The 23006-nt window shown below is 37.6% G+C and overlaps 1 protein-coding gene across 4 annotated transcripts; it reads left to right on the top strand.

Moving 5' to 3' along the window:
* The first annotated feature begins 200 nt into the window (after nucleotides 1-200).
* Nucleotides 201-12616, top strand: LOC106876687 (metallo-beta-lactamase domain-containing protein 1). Of its 4 annotated transcripts, none has more exons than XM_014925331.2 (6): nucleotides 201-335; nucleotides 8199-8258; nucleotides 8862-8960; nucleotides 9150-9313; nucleotides 10481-10595; nucleotides 12342-12616. In XM_014925331.2, exons 1-6 carry the CDS (start codon nucleotides 326-328, stop codon nucleotides 12536-12538), a joined length of 645 nt encoding a protein of 214 aa, XP_014780817.1. In that variant the 5' UTR covers nucleotides 201-325; the 3' UTR covers nucleotides 12539-12616. The 4 variants fall into 4 exon arrangements, with proteins under 4 accessions (XP_014780817.1, XP_014780818.1, XP_014780815.1 ...); XM_014925332.2 differs by lacking the exon at nucleotides 201-335 and adding an exon at nucleotides 2456-2529; XM_014925329.2 differs by lacking the exon at nucleotides 201-335 and adding an exon at nucleotides 2606-2675.
* The last annotated feature ends 10390 nt before the right edge of the window (nucleotides 12617-23006 follow it).

Raw genomic sequence — 23006 nt, 5'->3', positions numbered from 1 at the left:
GACGTATGTCAGGAGGGATTCTATGGAGATAGTTTGCAACTGACGAAATCTTGAGAACACAAGGCGTTGTAGAAAAGGCAGTGTGAGGAGACAGCAAGTTTGTAGAAGATAAGTTGCTGGAATGTGTTGGTGAATGAATTTTTGCGAATTAGCCATAAACTAGAATGTTGGGATATTGAAACGGAACTCCATTGTAGATTTTTTTGTATTTTGTACAAGACCCACAAAGCTGACGCTGCGACTGCTTTGACGTGAAATATTAACAGGTCTTGAATCGGCGGGTTTTGCTGTTATAAATGTGAGATCACCAGGTAGCACCATAATTATGAGGCCAGGTATTTATAGAGACTTTGAAGTATTTAAATTTTGTGTTGTTCAAAAACTAAAAGTGTTGGTGAAGTAGAAGTTTGTTTCTTTGGATCTGAGTATTGTGTTTTTGAATTGTTGAAAATTTCGTGTAATCATTGGCGATGACTATCGAGGTGTCTGTTTAGAAAAGCATGGCATTTGGATCAGAAATGTAAACGTTGTGCATGGGCCTCCGAGAGAAATGCTTCAAAGTAAACAGAAGTTGCTTTGCCTCCACTCGCCCTACGAAGAGACTAGGAGCTTCTCACCATCAGAAATTCACGAAGTCCCTTGGATCTCCAAGCCGTGACTGATGTACATGGAGGATTAGTGGTGGGCAAGAGCGACAACGTTTCCGTGGAAACTCTGGACGTAGGGAGCGATCAATTAGATGGCGTCTTCTGGGTGACTTTCGGACCGGGTGGGGGCCAATGGATAATATCCATAAATCCCTGGCTCAGCAGTATTACCAGAAAGCTCTACTTTGTCCAACAACTGTTGGATGGATCCGGTTATCAGCCGAGTCCATCGTGAGGAAGTCCCCGCTACCTTCTTTTAACCGTGTAGGGAAGTGAAGGTAGTTTTCGTCTGTCTAGCGACTATGGCGAAAAAAGTAGTGCGGTGGACGAGGTTTAAAGGGCTGAAAACAAATTTATAGTAAGAATATTCAGCAATCACTCGAATGTCGTGATTCGTTGGAATGTTTCCCACGTGATCAACGAATCTAACAAATCGCGACTACACCTGGAAGGAATATTACCCATATGATCAACAGAATCTGGCCAATCACCACTTCATGTGGAATAGGCTCCAGCGATCGTGTCAACTTTTGACGCCCTCCTTTCTGAGTCTCTCAATCGGATACGCACACACGCGACTGAGATCCAGAGAGCCTTGGATGTCGTAGAGACGACACGGGCAACGGCTGTACCTAACTAATATCATCTTGACAAACTATCGGCAGCAACACAACGACTAGCGGTTAACTTTTACAATAACATCCAAAATCTCTCAACAGTATAAAGTTTGTAAAAACCTCAACATATATCATCGTTTTCTTCTGTGTACAACTGTTAACCTACGACACTAGAAAGAACAGCCAGGCCCAACAGCTAACAGTCAGCTCCCAACATCAGCAGTCATATGCAACTCCTAGCATTTAGCAAATCAACTCAAGTGGCATCAACATTTACAGCCATAAAAAAAAAATTAATAAAATGATGGAAGAGAGGGAAGTGCTGTCCGTAAATATTTTTGCTGAAATATTTTTATGTGAATGTAACGAAGATGGCCCATGTGAACATGGGACCAACTCTGCACATGGGCTTAAAAGCCTGAGGGGGTTGAGGAGAGAGGGGTACCTGTTGAAGTGTCCTTGGCAATCGGGGTGTTCCTGGAACCCGCCCCTCTTTGGAGAATTTTATTTGTTTCAGTCATTTGACTGCGGCCATGCTGGAGCATCGCCTTTTAGTCTAACAAATCGACCCCAGAATTTATTCTTTGTGTGCCTAGTACTTATTCTATCGGTCATTTTTGCCGAACCGCTAGGTTACGGGAACGTAGACGTCTACCAAATCCACTTTGGTCGGCCCGAGGCTGTAGTAGAAGACACTTGCCCAAGGTGCCACGCAGTGGGACTGAACCCTGTGGCTGGTAAGCAAGCTACTTACCATACAGCCACTCCTGCGCCTGTCGAATTTTTGTTAATTGTTCTTGTATACACATATTTTGTGCTATGCCACACTTATCCCTAGTTTTGTATTGTCCCTTTTCGTTTTGTGTGCGGCCCTAGTCGCCAATAAAAAAGATTATTATTATTATTATCATTCTGACAATATGTTTTTCACTTTAAATTTGTATTTTGTGCCGTTGTCACAAATCATTGAGTTTCGTCCACTTCGCAAACTGAATTTTTTTGCTTTTTTAGTTTTCCAACTCAATTACGCAAAGGCATAAATAATAGGCTAATTACTTAACCGTAACCACATTAAACAACACACTGTTGAACAAACAAATGATGTTAAAAGATTAATTAGTAAATTATTGACTGCCTTGTAAAGCCATACACTTCAAACTTTAATTAAAGATTTAATTAATTGCTTCCCAGAATTCCACAGTATACAAGGACAGATAACCATTATTTTCTTTCTTTGAATTTTCCGGAATTTTCTCTCAAATTCGGTAAAATATACTTTTTTCTCTTTCGTTTTTTCGCCTTTTCTAACTTTTTTATTACTTAGCATTAATTTATTTAATTTCTCAATTATAGATTATGAAGTGGTATTGTTTATTTGCCAATATATTTCCGCTAATCGTACATATCAGAGGTTTGTAATTAATTGTTTTAGTTTTAAAGACGCCAGCCCTAATTGTTGTTGTTTGTCATGATGTGGTTAAAACAGCATAAAAAACATTTATCTGCTTAAAATATTTGGATATTTGCCACTAATTGTTGTTAATTATTTGTTTCACTAATTAGAGTCACCTATTGGGGTTATTTTATTTAAAACTGCATTTCTTTTCTTTCTCTCTGATATCAAATATTGAATGGAATTAAAATAAATATTAAGACTATTTTATTTAATTAAATACAGATATTAGTGTGATTAAGAGTAATAATGTTTTCTTCATGTGCCACATTGTGAATCGAACCCATATTCTTTAAAGCCTAATCCTCTCTGTCCATCATCGGAAGCAAAAATAGAACAAAGGATGCTCATCGGTCTGTTAGAAATAGCTGCCAAATCTACTGCGTGTCTTTTACGTTTCTTTCAAAAAGAAGGACTCATTGGATAACGCAGTCCAAAATAAACTGACCGAACGAAAGACGAGATGGTCACAGTTGGGTTATCTTGAATCATGAGTCTACTGGACCATGACTGACCTGGCGCTAAAAAAAATAACAGCTCGATATAAAATAGTGACTGCTACCAACTTTTATGAAGCAGCATTGACACAATCTCAGAGCTAACCATAGTTCTGTGATTGTGTCAATGTTGCTGCATAAAAGTTGGCAGCGAGTCATTTCTCGAATTGTTCCTGTTACTCTGTCGATGGTCTTTATTTAAAAGATGGACCACAGCCAATATTTCACCTGTTTCCAGTTTACGTGCCTTCTAAATGTCTCGAATATATTTTTACTTCAGGTTTGTCGTTGTTTAGGCACAGGTCGGCTCTCATCCTGCTGACTTATGATCAAATATCTTCCTTTCATGACCACCTCGTCTCATTTTCATTGTTAGTGTATCTGGTTTCGTTTCATGTAATATACCCTTCCTTAAAACATCAGCGCGAAATTTCAGGGAAATTTGGCAGCTATGTTTAGCAATTCAAGCGATCTCATAGAGGCTCTCTCGTTGGCTGGAGCGTTGTGATTCGTCCATTGTTTCCATGGTGACTGTTTTTGTTTATGTCACAATGAAATGATTATGGTTTCTCGTTTAAAAACCGCTGCTTCATTTGCTTGTTTCTGCCAGAACTCTTTAATGGAAGATCTTCATTATATCTGTTGCAGTATTTGATCTGATAAAGCTACTTGTAGTAATGAGAGATTAACAACGTTCTGCTCTACCATTTATTCACCGCAGTTATTATATATGGCAACAGGTGAACAATAATGTCGTTAGTTTCACTGCATTCCTGGCTGAGAGTGACAAGGAAGTGAGTGTTTGTAACTCGGTAGACTTAGCTCAAAGAACACCAGTTTTTCATCTAATTTTGCATCAATGAAAGCATGTTATCAGGGCATACACGCTCTCGAGAAGTGATTGGTTATATTTTCTGTAACACACACACACACACCATCTCTCTCTCTCTCTCTCTCTCACACACACACACACACATGTATATATCATCATCATCATCAGCAGCAGCAGCAGCATCATTTTCCGCCTGCTTTCTATGCTCTTATGGGTTAGGTAGGTCGTCACTGCCAGAGTCGGTGTATATTCAGGGGTATTGTTCACTCAGACGATTTGGAGGTCTACCGCTCACTCGTGTTTCATGATTGACTTGGGTTCCGTGGTTGGATGTCCTTCCAAACACCAAACCTCAACCTCACACCTTAAAATGTGTTCTGAGTATGTTTCGCTGGTTGGCACCTGCACTACGGACATAGCCATGTCTCCTCAGCACACTTAAAAAGGCTTCACAATATCATGCCTCTTCTTTACAGAGTGAAAAGGTATAAAAGATTGAGGTGTGGATGATACGACAAAAGGTTGTGTGATAAGGCAGGTACATGTAGCCAAGGCAACATGACCAGGGGGCTGTGTTAATGACAGAAGTAACATGAATCAGGGGATAGAGCTATGACAGAATCCCAGGAAGTGTGGGAGAAAAGGAGCAAGAATATAATGGAAACAGTGAGACAAGATGAATATAAACAGCACAGAAGGAGATGAAGATAGTGTTGAGAGCGGAATTGGTCCATTGTAGTGGGGATGGGGTGGGTGGAGACATTGAATGATGAGGGTGGGGGCAGAGGCCTTAGGAAGTAGTGGGGTTGGTCTTGTGCCAGTGTAAAGCCAAATGGGTGTTGGTGAGAGGGTCAGATATGTACATATACATTAATATGTATATGCTCATATATATGTATATATGTCTGTAATAGCTTAGTGGTTGGAGCGTCAGGCTTACAATCATGAGGTAGTGAGTTTAATTCCCAGACTGGGCTGTGTGTTGTGTTCTTGAGCAAGACACTTTATTTCACTCAGCTGTAGAAATGAGTTGCAATGTCACTTGTGCCAAGCTGTATGGGCCTGTGCCTTTCCTTTGGATAACATCAGTGGTGTGGAGAAGGGAGGCCGGTATGCATGGGCGACTGCTGGCTTTCCATAAACAACCTTGCCAAGACTTGTGCCTCCGAGGGGAACTTTCTAGGTGTAATCTTATGGTCATTTACCCTTTATTATGAAAAAAGTGCACTTAGATCAGACTGTAAATTGGTTGGCAAATGAGTGGGAAAAGCATTGGTTGGAGGCGAGATTTTGGTGTTGGTGGGATGAGAAAATGCCCCCAGTTCACTCTTAGTGGTGTTAGAAAGGGCATTGTGCTATGGAAATGAAGCCAAAGATTTATGAGGATACTGGTTTATGGTCTGTGAGAACACGATGCCCAATAAGAACTGACTGATGAAATACTGGAGGCCAAGCACAAAATCCTGAGCCTTATAAAGATGACAAAGGGCTGAGATATCTGTGCCTTGTTATAATCAAGAAGACCTGTCCACCACAGCAGAATTGATATCCTAAACCACCTTGGTTAATGCTCTCCTACCAGCTGAAGGGCTTCTGTCTTGCAAGTTAGTTGATGGCCCTGCTGGTACTGGTGCCATGTAAAAAGCCCATGCCAGTGTCACATAAAATGAGCTTGTGCCAGTGCCACATAGAGAGCACTTATACCAGTGCCATATAAAAAGCACCTGGTAACCTCTGTGAAGTGGTTGATATTATAGGAAGGGCATCCAACCGTAGAAACCAAGCCAAAATGCACAACTGGAACCTGGTGCAGCTTTCCAGGATGGAAGCTGGATGTTAGATGATGATGATATATATGTGTGTGTGAGTGTGCATGTGTGTTTGTATCTATATATATGCTCGTTCATTACACATTTGGGATGGAAAGTTGTGTGCCATCTATTACTTTTTCATCCTGTTTTGTATATTTTCATGGGTCAACTATGAAAATTAGATTTGAATGGTTTCTGTTTTTTTTTTGGATGTGTATTGCTAATAATAATGATGGTGATGATAGCAATAATAATGGGACCCTGAGGAGATGGAGTATCCTATATTTTATAATATTTTATAATATTTTATGATATGTATTAATCATTCTGGATGTTCTATCGAAATGTACGTAGGTCTATTTATTTGTTATTATTATTGTTATTGTTGTTGTAATAAAGTATTTTCAACGGATCAATTTTGAGCTCTATTTAAAGTTGATATATATATATATATATATATATATATAAAGGGAATTATGTATGTCTGTCCTTTGCCAGAAATCCAGGACCATGTAGTGAAGAGAATTTCTTAATCACACAGTGCGACAGAGATCAAGAATTAATCTAATTCCTGAATATCTCTGAGGATTATCAAGAAACCATTTATATTTGCTATTATGACTATGATGTATTATTGGGCTAACACGCAAAATATGGGATTAAGTCTGGCTTTCCATTAATTTCTAACGCTTTACCTCTAAGTAGTTACTCCCCTTTGTTCAGCCTTTCTTAGGCTGTGTTACAACCTTCTTGTTAGACACACACACACACACACACACACACACGCAGCCAATATAGAACTGTTGTCACATTATTTAGCAAGGCTATCACCTATCCTTTATAGTCGTTTATTGACCTGACATGCCTGACACTAAACTATCATCAAATATTCGTTTCCTGCCTGTTCCAAATATAACAATTGATCTTTTCCTATTGACTGTTTACAACTGGTTCTGTTGTTCATGTTTCTCTGTATTGGATTAATTGTTACATGAAATTAATAAGTACACATAGGATGACTCAGTGGCATTCTTTACATACTTGATCAGGCCTGTTGTGACAAATGATATCTTTTAATTAAGAGTTGGTTTATTTAAAGTGTACAACTCATTCCATGTTGGCCTCGTTATTGGTTTCTCAGCTGAAACATAGTCACAAACATACAACTACAATATCAACATTCGTAAGTATTGATGTTGAGCAATTTATTAAAATTATAGCATTGCAAAGTTTAAATTGCTACTGAAATGATAAGACAAAACAATGAAATGCTATATATTTATATGCAGTTAAGTTTATGACTGGTCATAAGTTTTGTGACCGGTCATAAGACTATATGTCCTTCGGCTGTAGAGTCTGACAAGTTGTCCATGGGGCTAGGCCCTTTATGGATGCAAAGCCATTGGTCACTCTCTGACCGAACATAAACTTAACTGCATATAAACACACCACTGCTCCACGCTTTAGAGCAGTGGTTCCCAAACTTTTTCCGACTGCCGCCCCCCCTTGACACTCAGGCCACATTCCTAGCACCCCACCCCACCCCCAACTCACCATCACAAGCATAGACCTCTTTCTGAAGCAAATTCAAAGCAACTTTACCTCATGAATCTATTATTTTGTTGTTTTCACATGAACCACTACTCCATTATCACCCCACTTTTCTTCAATGCCCCCTCGGAACTTTCCTGATGGCCTTGTGCTCCCACAGGTGAAACTCAGAGTAACAAGAGACTGATTTGACCATAATAACGATATATTGTAAATCTCCACTTTGGTATAGGAGCCTCTTTTTTACATGTCACACCAAATGGTGATCTACCAAATAAGAACACAAATGGGTTAATGGTTCACTACAACTGTTTCAGACGTGTTTTTTTTTCTTCAGGTGAATTAAAGATTTAAAGAATTTATTGTTGCTGAAATGGGTGGATCAATCGACATTTCACATCTTGGTATTTTTTCTCCAAACCAAATTTTAAATTTCTGATTCACCTGTGATCAATTATTCATCAATAAAAAAACGTGTCTGAAACAGCTGTAGTGAACCTTTAACCCATTTGTGTTCTTATGTGTTGGGTTTGGAACTTACATTGGATTGTGGAATTGCATGGGTATATAATTTCATGTATGTGTATATTTGTGTGTGTATGTATATGTATATGTAAGTATATGAATATGTCTATATATGCATGGGGATATATAGGTATGTTTGCGTATGGTATATTCACGGATGTGTGGATCTCGACCCTCGCTTGGTGTCCTTAATATTAAAATACTTTGATGCAAATAATTACACACACAAACACACATTTACATATTTGACTCTTTCTATTTCCAGCTTCGAAAATGTACCAAGTGTTTGTTATCAAAGAAGGTTACCAATATTCAGAAGTTGGAGGTTAGCATCATTCCCTATTTTCTATTAAGGAAGAGATTCCATTTTTACAAGATTACATTGAAGCCTGAAAAGAATGTTAATTGTTGAAAACTCTTCATTTAAACTTTCTCAATTCAATGTCCATAATTTTTTTCTTCTGGATTTTTCTCCGTTTTCAGTTTTTGTTTAAATTTTGTTTTTCCTGATGGTTCTTCTAATGTTGCTTAATGATCAGACCATGAGATACCTGGAAATATTTACCAATACTTATTCCATTACAGAATATAATCTCCCAACTGTGGCTCGTGTTACCGTTTTTTTTTTCTTTTATTAATTCTTAACACAGTGTATTACACAAGGTTCTATTATTACTTTGTTGTAGCCATATCTGTTATGGATCCAACTTTTCTATGCCAAACTTAACCCTAAGATGCTTTAGATGGTTCAGCTTCAAACAATAGTTCCAAACTGTTGGTTTGTTTCTTCTTTATTTTTCTGTTATTTTTTATCAATGGTCCACCTTACAAACACAATGAAGAAATATGAAGAATATAGTTAAATTTACTTAGAAACATTGAGTCGTTTTTTTGTTTAAAGACACAGAATACCATTTCTGTTGGCTAGGTGAAGAAAATGCCTCTGGTACAGTCACCTTTGTAAATGGACCCCATAAAATAATTGTTGACACTGGAAACCCATGGGATAAAGAGGATATTGTGCAAGGTAAGAGATATCAATTTTGATTCAGTTTCATGCAGACCATAATGTAAACCTTGATATCATCAGCATTTAAGAATATTCCAAAATATCTTTCACGTTAATTTTTTTACTAATGCATGCCAACTGGCAACCATTGTCATTTGATATTTGTTATTCACAGAGTTTATGACAAATAACTTTCATATATTGTAGGTCTTGCCAAACATGCTGTGCTCCCTTCAGATATTGATTACGTTGTGTGTACACACGGACACCTGGACCATGTTGGCAACCTGAACCTATTCACCAATGCTATTTATATTGTATCTTATGACATCTGTATTCGAAACCGATATTTGATGCATGATTTTAAAGAGGTAATATCATTGATTTTTAAAATAATTATTGGTTTCATTGTTGTTTTTAAAACAAAACACTGCAGCTGTGTGGTTAAGAAGTTTGCTTCCCAACCACATGGTTCTGAGTTCAGTTCCACCTTGGGAAAGTTTCTTTTAGTAGATCCCTGGGCCAAACAAGGCTTTGTGAGTGAATTTGATAGGTGAAAACTGATAGCAGACTGTCATGCATTCCTGCTGGTGCCATGTTAAAAGCACTGGTGCCAAGTCAAAAGTGCTGGTGCCACATAGAAAGCACCCAGTACACTCTGCAGAGTGGTTGGTCTTAGGAAGGGCATCTAGCTGTAGAAACCAGCCAGAACAGTCAGTGAACCCTGGTGTGGCCACTGGCCTTACTAACTCCAGTCAAACCTTCCAACATTTGCCAGTATGGAAAACAGTTGTCGATGATGATGATGATGATGGCTGGTGGAACTGGAAGTTAGATCTAAATTGTGAAAGTCAAGTGTAGAAAACTCCTTCTCACACACTGCACATTTCCAAAGGTCTCGGTCACTTGTCATTGCCTCGGTGAGGCCTAATGTTCGAAGGTCATGCTTCATCACCTCATCCCAGGTCTTTCTGGGTCTAACTCTTCCACAGGTTCCCTCAACCGCTAGGGTGTGGCACTTTTTCACACAGCTATCCTCATCCATTTTTGCCACATGACCATACCAGCGCAATCATCTCTCTTGCACACCACAACTGATGCTTATCTATCTATATATATATTTATATAGATATTAATGTTTGTTTTTATATTCAGTTATAATAAAAATAATTTTACTTTAATCTGATGGGTTACTCTGTACTTTTCTAGAGTACAAATTTATCATACTTTGACAAGAACGTTGTTGACAGTGATTTGGAAGTTCCGGTGAGTTAAGCCATCATTGAACTGCAGTTTAATTGCAGTCTGATAATGGCTTACTCACTGAAAACCTGAAGTCACACTTACACAACATTCTTGTGTAAGAATGTATGTGTGTGTGCTGGTGTGGAACTTATTTTTATCTCTCAAGCAAATTGGAGCAAATAGGGAGTGATGTACCTCCCCGCTCCCTATAAAACTGTAGTTAGGTCTGATGCCCTTAACACCTTTTGACCATTTACACATCTGTATTGATTGTTTTGCTTTGTTTTTTTTAGGGGATTCCTTACGAAATCGATGATTATGTTGAAGTGATTGCCACTCCCGGCCATACAGGGGAAGACGTATCAGTCATTGTCAAAAACACACCTCATGGTGTTGTAGCCATCACAGGTGAGTGTAACTTTCCTCTGTTCTAGCAGCAGTAGCTGTAAACGTCACATGGATCAGCCCATGTAGCAGTAACGTTCACTGAAAGAACCTCTAGCTGTTAATGTTGGTGAAAGGCATATATTTATGGTCATGTGAACCAAATGGTACTGCCATTATTTTGGCCTGAAAGAGCACCACCTGGTGACGAATAATTGCTTAAAAAGGTCCACAATATAAATGTCCCCATTCATCTGTGAGTGAGACCCAGCATTTTGACATCTGAACTTGCCACATCTTCATTGATCTTCGTTGCTGTCAACATGTCTGTAGACATGTTTGTTGATCTTATTTTTTTTTCTAATAATTTACTCAAACTGGTTTATTTTGTTTCTCATTCAGAGGCTTCAAGTAAATTGTGAGAATTTAAACCAAAGCAAAAATGTTACAGATTCAGACTTGTTTTAGTCCTTTAACCAACTGGTTTATTCTTCCTACTTCATATGCTTCATAAAGACTTTTATTCCCACACTATTTGTACAGCTTTCTTACATCCAGACTTTCACACTTCCCACCTAACAACTATGCACACCCCCATCACTTCCACTAACTAATGCTACCATACTTCTGCTTGCACACACATACACAAGCACATAGACACACACACGCACACACACACTGCACCTTACACTCACCTCCAGTTACACAGACTCACCACTTCTTCCCTTTCTTAACCAATGAACAGCAAGTATTTATTTAGTGAAATCACATGTTATCACTGATGTAGTTAACAAGGTTTACATCAATGTCCTCATTTAAATATATATGGTTAAGGGGTTGCACTTACAATCGCTAGATCGTGATTTCAATCCCTAGACTGGATGGTGTGTTGCGTTTTTGAGCCAAAAGAAAATTCATCTCACATTGTTCTGCAATCACTTTGACACCTGACCTATGGCACACTGTGACACCTGATCAGACAACGTCAATTTGACGGGGAGAGAATGAGCTAATGTGTGGCACATATATTTGATCACAATAAACAAATCATTTGTGCTGGTCATTGGGCAAAAGCTGAACGTTCCTACATCGTCTTCAATGGGAGAATCCATTGTGTATATATGTAGTTATATATCAAAATAAGCAACAGGATATCCGGAGATAATGCAGTACGATCGTTTCATGCATCTCCATTTAATTGAACAATGCAACCATTACATCAATTTAAGAATGCAGAGCAATTCTTCTTGATAACCCCCTGAATAGCCATAAACTTCATCTATATACAATATAGCAACATTGTTTTAAAACTTTTAACTATAGTACTACATGATAAGACTTCCCCAGTTTCATTATCTGTATCTCTCCTTGATTACTTGGATATTTTAGGTATAATTATACTAATCTGTTCTAATTTTAATTAAATTCTATGTCTTTGTGCAGCTGAGGATTGCTCTGCATTTTTAAATTGATGTCATGATTGCATTGTTCAATTAAATGGGGTCGTTTGAAACGATTGTACTGCATTACCTCTGGATATCCTGTTGCTTATTTTGATTTTAATCACCTTATTTGAAATTGTATGGATAATACCGTACTAAATTCTGGTGCCTAAACTTAAGTACCATATTCATCTGAATCTAAATTTTGCATATGTATTTATATACATATGTAAGTACAGGTGTTATTGGGCAACCATGTCATGTTTTGAGTGGGAGGAGTTTAAAAGAAACTTTAATTAATGAAACTTCTATTTCTGTTTTAATTTAGGTGATTTGTTTGAATGTCAGGAAGATCTTGAAAAACCCCATTTGTGGCAACAGTCGAGTCAAAAGCCAGAGTCCCAAGAACAATACCGAGCTGATATTTTAAAAATAGCCGACCACATCATTCCTGGTCATGGTCCTATGTTCCAAGTACCAGAGTCTTGCAAGAAGCAAATACAGATGGTATTACTCAATGAATAATTTCTCTCACATTTCCAAAATATCCCAAATTTATTTGTTAAGATCTTTATTTGATCAATAAAATCTATTACACATGTTTGAGGTCACCAGTTTATTTCATTGATGAGGCAGTAGAGTTACCAATATCTCTAAATGTGTTTCAGTAAAGTAATAAAAGTGACTAATTGTAATAAGATAACAGAGATTAAAGATGTTGATAAATGTTTAAAGATTTACCAAAGATGAAACAGAGTCTGCATGGATTAACTATTTTAAAAATGGAAAATAAATGATTGTAAGTTTAAAATCAATAAAGGAATATTAAATAATGAAAATATAATTAAAACTCTTTAATCAATGTTCAGAATTAGTGAGTCTTTCTTTACTGTTTTGATAAGTACAGTGCAGGATATGCTTTGGTGATGAGGCCAGAATAAGGCTGAAACATACTTGGAAAATAAGAAAATTTAGTCATTGTAGGTGTAAGTGTATGGTGAAAATGTTTAATGTGTAATCACATGGTTGTAGGTTTGATCTCCCTCCACTGCTCATTGGGCCAAGTAACTTTTATTTTAGAGTTAAGCTGGTTAGTTATGTTGTGTGTACCTAGCCTCTGTGGGGGTGAGGGTTAGTTGGATTGTGACAACCTGCCAAACCCATTCCAGTGTGGAAAGTGGATGTAAAATGATGATAATGATTAACCAATGCCTTTTTGGTAAAAAGAAACTGAGCGTGTGTGTGTGTGCAAGTTAGAATGTGACCTGTATTAAGTTAAAAGGTTAACTAACCAAGAAATTTATTTGATAAAGTCTATACTTGGGTTGCTCTGACTGAATAAAAACCCTGAAAGTAGTGCCCCAGCTTGGCCACTGTCAAATGACTGAAGCCAGTAAAAAAATAATTGGTGTGCGTATATATATATATATATATATAATCTACCTGGACTTGTCTCCCTACTTTTATATATATATCTTGTCCATATTGATGTGTGACTCATTATTTTTATGTTAGTAGATTACAATAATGATAATAAATTACAGAACTAAATTCTCTTCCATGCCTCCTGGTATCTTTTGTTTCTAAGTCCATCTTACGATTGTTTGAAACAAAAAATTCTCCAAATGTTTGGTTTAAATGATTTGTTAGCAAAAAAAAAAGAAAAAAAGCGGGGTTGTTTCCCTTAGCCGCGTCAGTTATTTGTTTAGACGCAGAAGCCTCACAGCATCTCACCTAAACTAGGTCTGTCTGTGATTAACTTGGCTGAAACACCCCCACGCTCTCCAAATACACACTTTCGTTACTTGGTCCATCAGTTTAATAATGTCTTTGTAGTTAATTCTTTCCAAAACATTTGCTTTGCTCAAGTAGACTTTCACAAGGATGCTGCTGTGTCTGACTTTGGAGGTAACATCCCCCAGTACAACAGTTTGACAATTTCCAAGAGAATCTCTCAATCTGATGGTGTCACCACCCTGGAAGCTACTGGGACATGTAGACACAAAATTTGAACGTTTGCAGAGAGAAAAAATTGACTGCAAATAGAAAGAAAGAAAAGGAAACAGGAATATTTAGTTTTATTGTGTCTGGGGAGAGTCATTGTCTTTCAGTGCCTTATTATTTAACACACTCACTGGTTTGAATGAACTGGTGAGTGTTTGAAATAATAAGGCACTAAAGGAGAATAACTCTTCCCAGACACAATAAAATATGTTTCAACACACAAATTCACATAAAGAATCTTGCAAACGAAATACAAGAATGAAAGGAATATTTAGTGTTTTGCTGAAAATCAAAAAAAGGATGGGAAAAGATAAAGTTCTGCAGGGCAGGAAATAATAGAAAGAGGAACATAAATTTGGTTATTTTGAAGTTTAGAGAAAAACAGAAAATGTAGAAGAATAGAACCACAAGAAGGTGTCCGAAAAAAGGGCATTGAAGGAGAACAAGAACTACAGAGAGAGGGAATGTAACAGTAACATGTAAAAATAACCCTGGACACTCAGTAGAAAGGTTGGCGTTAGGAAGGGCATCCAGCTGTAGAAAACAAACCGAAACCTAGTGTAGCCCTCCTGTTTGCCAGCTTTGGTCAAAACGTCCACTCCATGCCACGGAATCAATAAAATACAAGTTGTGCTTTGGGGTTAATGTAATCGAGTTAGCCTCTCACCAAAGCTGCTGGTTTTGTTCCAAAATTTCAAACCAATTTTTATTTCTTCAATGTTATTGTTGTCTAAATTTCAGCAATGGAGTTTTGTTTGTTAGAAAGAAGTGTTGACTAGTTTCTTACTGAAAAAAACGCAAAGGTTGTATGCATTAGTGTTACTCTGTGTGTGTGCATGTGTGTGTGTGTGTGCGTGCGTGTGTGTTATTTGTATGTTATCTCTATTTTGACAATTTTTCATGCTGGATTATATGAATACATATACACATACATATATATATATATATATATACAGAGAGAAAGAGATGCATATACATATATGTGTATGCACGTATGTATATGTTTCTATGTATGTATGTATGTATGCATATGTATATGTGTGTCTAAATACATACATAAATGCATACTGTGTGTGTATCTTTGCATGTTTTTTACCAATATTCTGGTCTAATCTCTTTGATAGGCATTTATAATCATGCTGAGATAATTCGTAGATAATCTTCTTAAAGATTAATGTAGCAATAAATATTAGGACTTCCCTGGCTAAAATACCAGTTTGTTAAATATATGGATTAGCCTGAAGCTTACAGCTGGTAACCCCCGCATCCTGCAACCACCCCCACCGACACGAACACCACCACCACCAACAACAACAACAACAATAACCAGAGGAAGGCTTCCACCTGCTAGAAATAGTAGCTAACTCCCTTACAAATCAAATTCTGCTGTCTTGAATGAGGAAAAAGCATTATTTACTGTTTCTTTGATCCTTCTAAAGAGACAGGATGGTCCTGGTAGGAATACCTTTCAATAGAGGTCTGTTAGATAAATTCTGACCTGTGGCTAAACAACAACAACAACAACAACATGTACAGGTGTAATTATTGCTGTACATTAAAATTGTCTTCCAACTGAAACCCTAATATCTCCACAGGTGAGCATGAACACCACAGAATCTCACCATGTTATTTATTATAAATGCTTGGGATTGTGTGTGTCGTGATAGTAATGTTTTGTGTTAATCTCATATTTCTCAGAACGAACGTTGACACAGCTAATGCCTGAAAGACAAAAATCTCCTAATTATTAGGATTAGTTCTAACAACGGTGATGAACCGGAAGAATCACTGGAACACCAGACACTAAGGCTGGTTCTATTTACTTCCAGCTCTCTACGTTCTGAGTTCAAATCATACCTAAGTCTTCTTATCCTATATTTTAGAGGTGTCAGTGAAAAGAAAATACCAGTTATGTATTGAGGTCAGTGTTATTGACTTTCTTTCAAATTCCAGGCTTTGTGTTCATTTTTTTTGAAACAATTATTATGGTGGTTTTACCTTTCACCTTTTTGAGGTCAGTGAAATAAGTACAAGTTGGGCATTGGGGTCAAACTTAATTAACAGGCTCCCTCCCCCAAAATTTCAAGTCTTGTGCTTATAACAGAAAGGATTATTATTATTATTATTATTACTTGGTATAATGCTGCCGTTCCCACCATGATAAGAAAGGTATAAAGAGGTTTTAATCCCAAATTTGATCTACTTTTAAATATTTATGGTATTATTTATTTTTTTATCCAGGTGTGTGTGTGTGTGTGTGTGTGGTAGTGTCTGAATGACCCCCACCATAGACTGAATGAAGGAGTTGATTGTATGTGGAACAGTTTTATTATTACCATGAAAGAAGGAATACTGCCATCATTACTGTTAAAACATCTTCATCATCATCATCATCATCATCACCATCATCACCAACAACAGCAGCAGCAGCAACTCCAAATCGAAACTGGTCCTTCTTTGTCTCAGCTTTTAACCGTCATAACAAAACTATCAACTGGTCGCTCTCTTAATGACCGAGTGGACGGTGTTGATGTAGAAATGAAACTACTTTTGTACCCGCCGCCACCACCATTTGTTTTATTGTGTACCTAAGACACTAGACTTTCTTTTAAATTTCCCTGGAGGAAGAGATGACACGAAGTAGATGATGTGAAGTTGTCCTTGGACGGAGGTGAACGTTCTAGCCAGGGAGATAAGAATTACCACTTCACGTCGTAACATCACAACGTTACCCGATAGAGTCCCCCCCCCCCACGCTAACGGGTGCAAAATTTATTTAACTTTATAGAAGAATGATGTTGTGATGGTCATTCAGAATTGAGAGTCAAAATCCTGGCCGTATTAGGTCTTTTGAGTAGCTAAAGGACAAAGGGACAGGTTGATACTGAACTAAAATCCCCCGGGACCGAGACCAGTAGAGTAGTTGTGGCTTGTGGAGCAGAACTCCTGAATTAGATTTCACAATTGACAAACAAATAAATATTTAATAAAGCAAGTTCTCATTTATTTATTTATTTATTTATTTATTACTTAATCCGCTTAACGAAGGTTAATGCATGACGGGATTATTTGAGTGTTGTGAAGGAGACTTAGACACAACATAAACAGAAAATGTGGGAAACATTTTGTCAAAAATAACTCGTATTTTAAGCTAACTCGGCAAATCCAGAATATCTCATGACTGGACATTACCCCTGTAATCTCTCGCTTTTGGAATATTTCAAACATTTATATAAATTTAGATTCAGTCATGTATGACACCAGTCATACATGTTGGTTGAGAGACTTAAAACAAACTTTCTTTACTTTAGAAAAATTGCTAAACATTTCGTTTATAAAACAAAAGACATTTATTTCAAATAAAATCGTTTACAGTGTTTGTGGATACTGACGTGGAATATTTAAAACCAGATTCTGAATACATCAAGTAAAAAATACCTGAAATATCTAAAAAAACATTTTCGTCATGAAACCATTTCCTTCTAAAAAGATGCCTTTTTGTTTGTTTTAAGTCCAGTTAAAACCAACCAAAATATATTTCACAGACTTATTTCTTGATGCTGCTTGCAATGGATACATTTTTCAAAGAATGGCCAATACTTGCTACTACTTCGAGCATTCCAAAGTACCTCAAAGACTCGACCAACTGGAATATATAATCAGCAAACTCAAACGGAAATTTGAAAAAATTGAAGAACGTGTATTGGATATTGGAGAATACATGGACTTATACATTGATAAAATACGGGAATTAAATCAATTAACAAGTCTTTTAATCATCTTGAAAGGTGGTAATGAGGAATCGCTACAATTAATGGATTATCTGCTAATATTTTTTACAGCCATCAGTGACCAGATGAAAGAAAAAGATGAGACTATGAATCAAGAATATTCTCTCTTTACATTGCGAAACGATGCCAAAACCCAGAAATTGATGGCAGATGTCTTAGATATTTTAGGTTTCACTTCGGAATGTATTCACATCTTGAAGCTAAGTTTAAGAATCGTTCACGAAGATGAATGGAGAAGACGAAAGAAAGGGTTGAGCAGTTTTGATTCAGTGAAAAACACTCAGAAAGTTTACAATTATTTACGTTCGACCCATTCCGACGTCGAAAGAGACATACAGTTCACTTTACAGAAGATGATTGCCATTGTATATTTTGAAGCATTATTCGCTCATATTTCGGACAATTCAGAAACCTTGGAAGTGCATTCAGAGAATTCCCTCTCCGAAATCGATCTCGGTTCCCATGATTCGGATAATTCTGGTGAATTCGAACTTAATTCTCATTTCGACCATTCTTTAGGTAATTCTCTGAAACAACGCGAAGACGAAGTAATATTTCACGATTTATTGACTGATATCAAATCCTCTGTGAAGAAAATGCGAGCCCAAAAATTATTTAAATTAAAATAATTTTGTGTTGTCGAGTGTTTCAAGGGTCAGTTTCTAATGGAGCTCTTGGTTCACTTTCGATTTCCAACTGGGGCTAATAAACATCCCTTGTATCTATTAACAACTTTCACTCCTCAATATTTTATATATGATACCTTCTTGGACACAAAAGGTCTCCATCCTCCCTAGACACCTTATAAAAGTCATCACGGTGGTGCTCCAGCATGACCACAGCCACTTGGCTGAAACCCATAAATAAATAATGGAGATCAAAATGTTTATAAACTCCCTTTCTTCACTCTGATATAGATGTGGTATGTAGAAGGAGTTATTTTTTTTAATAATATGTAACTTAAATATGATAAATCATAATTTTCTTTCTATCTGAAATTATTTCACTGTAAATATATATTTGTATAATATATTGATCTGACCATCATATCATATTGTTGTGTTTGTTCTTTTTAACATAAATTGTTTGTTCTGTTTTGATAACAAGGAAATCTTTTATCATGTTTCTATGAGCGCTCTAAAATAGGTTCCGACCAATATAAGAACACAAGAATCATAATCTGGAATCTTGTATTAAAACAAAAATGCTAGATATTTTCTTCTTGCTTTGGAATTCTTTGTAAAAAAATTACCTTTTGCTTTTGAAACGTAAATGCCTTTAGCTTTTGTCTCTTAGTCTCCCAGACACTGTTTTTAAAAATTCGGTTTTTTAGAGGATTTTTATTATCATTATTTCACTTCTCAGAGCTTTCGGTCTTACTTTCTCTGGCTGATTCTGTGAGAGTGGACAGCAACCTGTAGTCAGAGGTCTCACAGGGTCTCTTTCTGCAAATTATAAGCTTTGGGATCTGGATGTTAAAGTATCATGGAGAACACTCAACACCCAAGCACCAATCTCAAAATCCTGGCTGTCCCCAAAACAACAGTTTTTTTTTTGGGGGGGGGGTCTGCTCGGTCCTCATGTCAATTCCAATTTCTGTTTTTTTTTTGGACCTGCTCTGCCATAATATTATTATTATTATTATTATCATTGACGCAACTATAACTTATTAGAATCCACTTGCCATTCCCAGAAAGCTATCTTAACATCTCAAGGAATTTTTAGACCTGAATATATAAACTAGATGATGGGGTGGTCACGGCTGAGACGCCTTTGATAGTAGGGTGCTGGGCCAGGACCAACCTTGATCTAAACAACAACGTGTGTTTAATAGAAACGCCACATGGACTTCCACGTGAGACGAAAATATTGAGCTGGGATTAACAGATTAACGCTCTATAATCTGGATTGGTTCTTTATCGATACAGTTAAGAGTTATTGATATTTATTGATTCAAAGCTGTTGCTGTTGTTGTTTGGCTCCAGATCAGCATTGAACCGCCAAGTCAATGACCAAAGACATTCCAGCCGCTGACCATCCCATATATATATATTCTGTCTGTAGAGGAAAGCAAGTGTCACATCATCCAACGTGTCCGTTTCTAAAGTAGTTGAGCACAATTTGAGGATGATTTGGCTGCTATTTCTAGCAGATTTAGCAACCACGGAAAACTGTTTCCGTGACTCATTTGACTCAAGGTCGTCTGAATTATTATCAGTGACCTTTCACCTTTGACCTTTTAAACAGAAGACCCCTGAGGGATAACAAGGCGTTTGATTAATGCTTCATAAAGATTGGAAACTCCTCTTCCTTCTCCTCCTCATCCTCTCTTTCCTCTACAATTACATAATACCATTACCGAATACTGGGTCTTTGTACTTTCTGTGCTATTCTCCAACTACCTTTAATTGCAAGTTGAGATAGCAGGATATAAAGAAGCCGACGAAACTGAAAAATATCAAAGGTTTGGGTCTAGAAATAGTAGCCAAATGCCCTTAAATTCCTATCCAAATGTGTTTTAAAATTAAAAAAAAAACATCTAGCAGAATATGATCCTGTGCATATAAAGACAGGATGGCCACGGCTGGAATATTTCTGGTTCTAAGTCGGGGCTGGTGAGATAGGTAAATAAGAGTTACCTCCCATTCATTATTGTCTGCCATAAAAACTAGAATTTGACAGAAAATGGTTTTCTGTCGAAACAGATTCTTGTTACTAAAATAGACACATTGAGATTTGCAAAAATAAAATTGGTGGATCTGCCGTTTTGGGATGTCTTTCGCAGTGTGGGAAGTAAAATGGATGTAGTGGCGTTCATCTCTTTCTATTAGCTATAGAAATAAAAGGATTTTGTTAAAGTCTGAGAGAATTTTCCTCTGTTGTGTCGGCTTTTCCTGTTGGATATCTTGATCCAAAAGGAGGAATGTGAGTATGTGAGGTTCATGCCTCTCTTAAGAAAATTTGTGTGTATACACACGTGTGTGTATATATGTTTGTATTTGTGTACGTATGTGCGTGTGTACTTGTGTGTGCTTCTGTGTGTATGTGTATACGTGTGTACGGCGAGTGTTCGGGTTTATGTGTGTGTGTGTGTGTGTGTGTGTGTGTGCGTGCGTGCGCTTATGAGTGAGAGTTTGTGAGTACCTATGGTGTGTACATTTGTGAGTGTATGCGTGGGTGTGCTTAGGTGTGTGTGAGTGAGTGAATGTGCGGACATGTGTGCGTGAGTGTGCTTGAGTGTGTGTGTTGTGTAGATGTACATGTGAGTACGTGTGCGTGCGTGTGTGTGTATGTGTGTGTGTGCGCGCGCGAATGGGTGTATTTGTGAGTGCATGTGTACATGCGTGATTACACGCGTGTGTGTGTGTGTGTGAGTGTCTGTGAGGGCGTGTGTCTACGTGTGGGTGTGTGGGGGGGGGTGTGCTTTGTAAGGCTTACCATTTGAAATGCGTGTGTGAACATGTGCTTTGTGTCTGTGTGTGCGACTCTGCTTACGAACGCTCTACCGAGACTCACACGTGCTTCTCTCTTTCTCTCTCTCCCACTCAGTCCTTTCTCTATTCACTCTCTACAGCTCTTTCTCTCTCTCTCTCTTTGCCTATCTTTGTCTTTTGTGTCTACATACACACGTAAATATGCATACGTACTTATATATATGTACAATACGGGCATGCATACATACTGAGAGATTGTTTAATTAAACCGCGAGTATATATATATATATATATATATATATATATATAAATATATGCATATATCCATACATATATGTACATACCTACATCTATATATATGTTTATCTATTGATGTGTGTGTGTGCTCATGTGTAGTACATATATATGCATTCGCATCACGTACATGTGTGCATATGTATTTATTTGTGTGTGTGTGTGTCTGTATCTCTCTCTCTCTCGCTCTTTCTCTCTGTCTCTCTCTTTCTATTCTTTTATTTGTTTCAGTCAGTTTGACTGCGGCCATGCTGGAGCACCGCCTTCAGTCGAACAAATCGACTCCAGGACTTATTCTTTGTCAGCCTAGTACTTATTCTATCGGAATCTTTGTGCCGAATCGCTAAGTGACGGGGACGTAAATACACCAACGTCGGTTGTCAAGTGATGGTGGGGGACAAACCAAATCTACTCACAAGGCTTTGGTCGGCCCGAGGCTATAGTAGAAGACACTTGCCCAAGGTGTCACGCAGTGGGACTGAACCCGAAGCCATGTGGTTGGTAAGCAAGCTACTTACCACATAGCCACTCCTACGCCTGATAATTGTTTTCCAATATTTAGATAGCTTTAAGGCGGCGAGCTGGCAGAATCGTTTGCACGCCGGCCAAAATGCTTAGCGGCATTTCGTCTATCTTTACGTTCTGAGTTCAAATTCTGGCGTGGTCGACTTTGGCTTTCATCCTTTCGGGGTCGATAAATTAAGTACCAGTTGCGTACTGGTGTCGATATAACTGACTGGCTCCCTCCCCCCAAATTTCGGGCCTTGTGTGTCTAGAGTAGAAAAGAATATTTAGATAGCTTTAAGGCGGTGAGCTGGCAGAGTCGTTAACACGCCGAGCGAATTGCTTAGCGGCATTTCGTCTGTCTTTACGTTCTGAGTTCAAACTTCGTCGAGGTCCACTTTGCCTTTCATCCTTTTGAGATCGATGAAACAAGTACCAGTGATACACTGGGGTCGATGCAATCGACTTAGCCCCTTCCCTCGAAATTGCTCGTCTTGTGCCAAACTTTCAAGCGAATATGCTGATGGCTTCTGGTCCTCTGTGTCACCAAGCATTTTCTCAACTATGTCTTTTATCTCAATGCTCTCCAACGCCTTTGACCAATAAATCAAGCTGTCTTTGGAAAAAGGAAACGTAAGAAATTGTCAAATTTATCCCACACACTGTATAGTATGTGTGTGTGTGTGTATTTGTGTATGTCTGCGTGTGCGTGTGTGTGTCTGTGTATATATACAGTAAAGTCTGTCATACCGGCCATGACGAAGGGAAATAGCCCTGAAACTCGAGTCGCCTTTATATATATATATTTATATTTATATATTTATATATTTGATCCTTTATATTGAACACTCAATATTTCATCTACATTCAATACTTTCTTTCATGGTGCCATCCATTTTTATTTTATTTTATTTTATATTGTATATTGTATATCATATTATATATTGTATATTCCATATTCTATAC

The sequence above is a fragment of the Octopus bimaculoides genome, chromosome 19 (genome assembly GCF_001194135.2).
Source record: "Octopus bimaculoides isolate UCB-OBI-ISO-001 chromosome 19, ASM119413v2, whole genome shotgun sequence".
In the NCBI taxonomy this organism is placed as follows: domain Eukaryota; kingdom Metazoa; phylum Mollusca; class Cephalopoda; order Octopoda; family Octopodidae; genus Octopus; species Octopus bimaculoides.
This window is presented reverse-complemented; position numbering and strand designations above follow the sequence as displayed.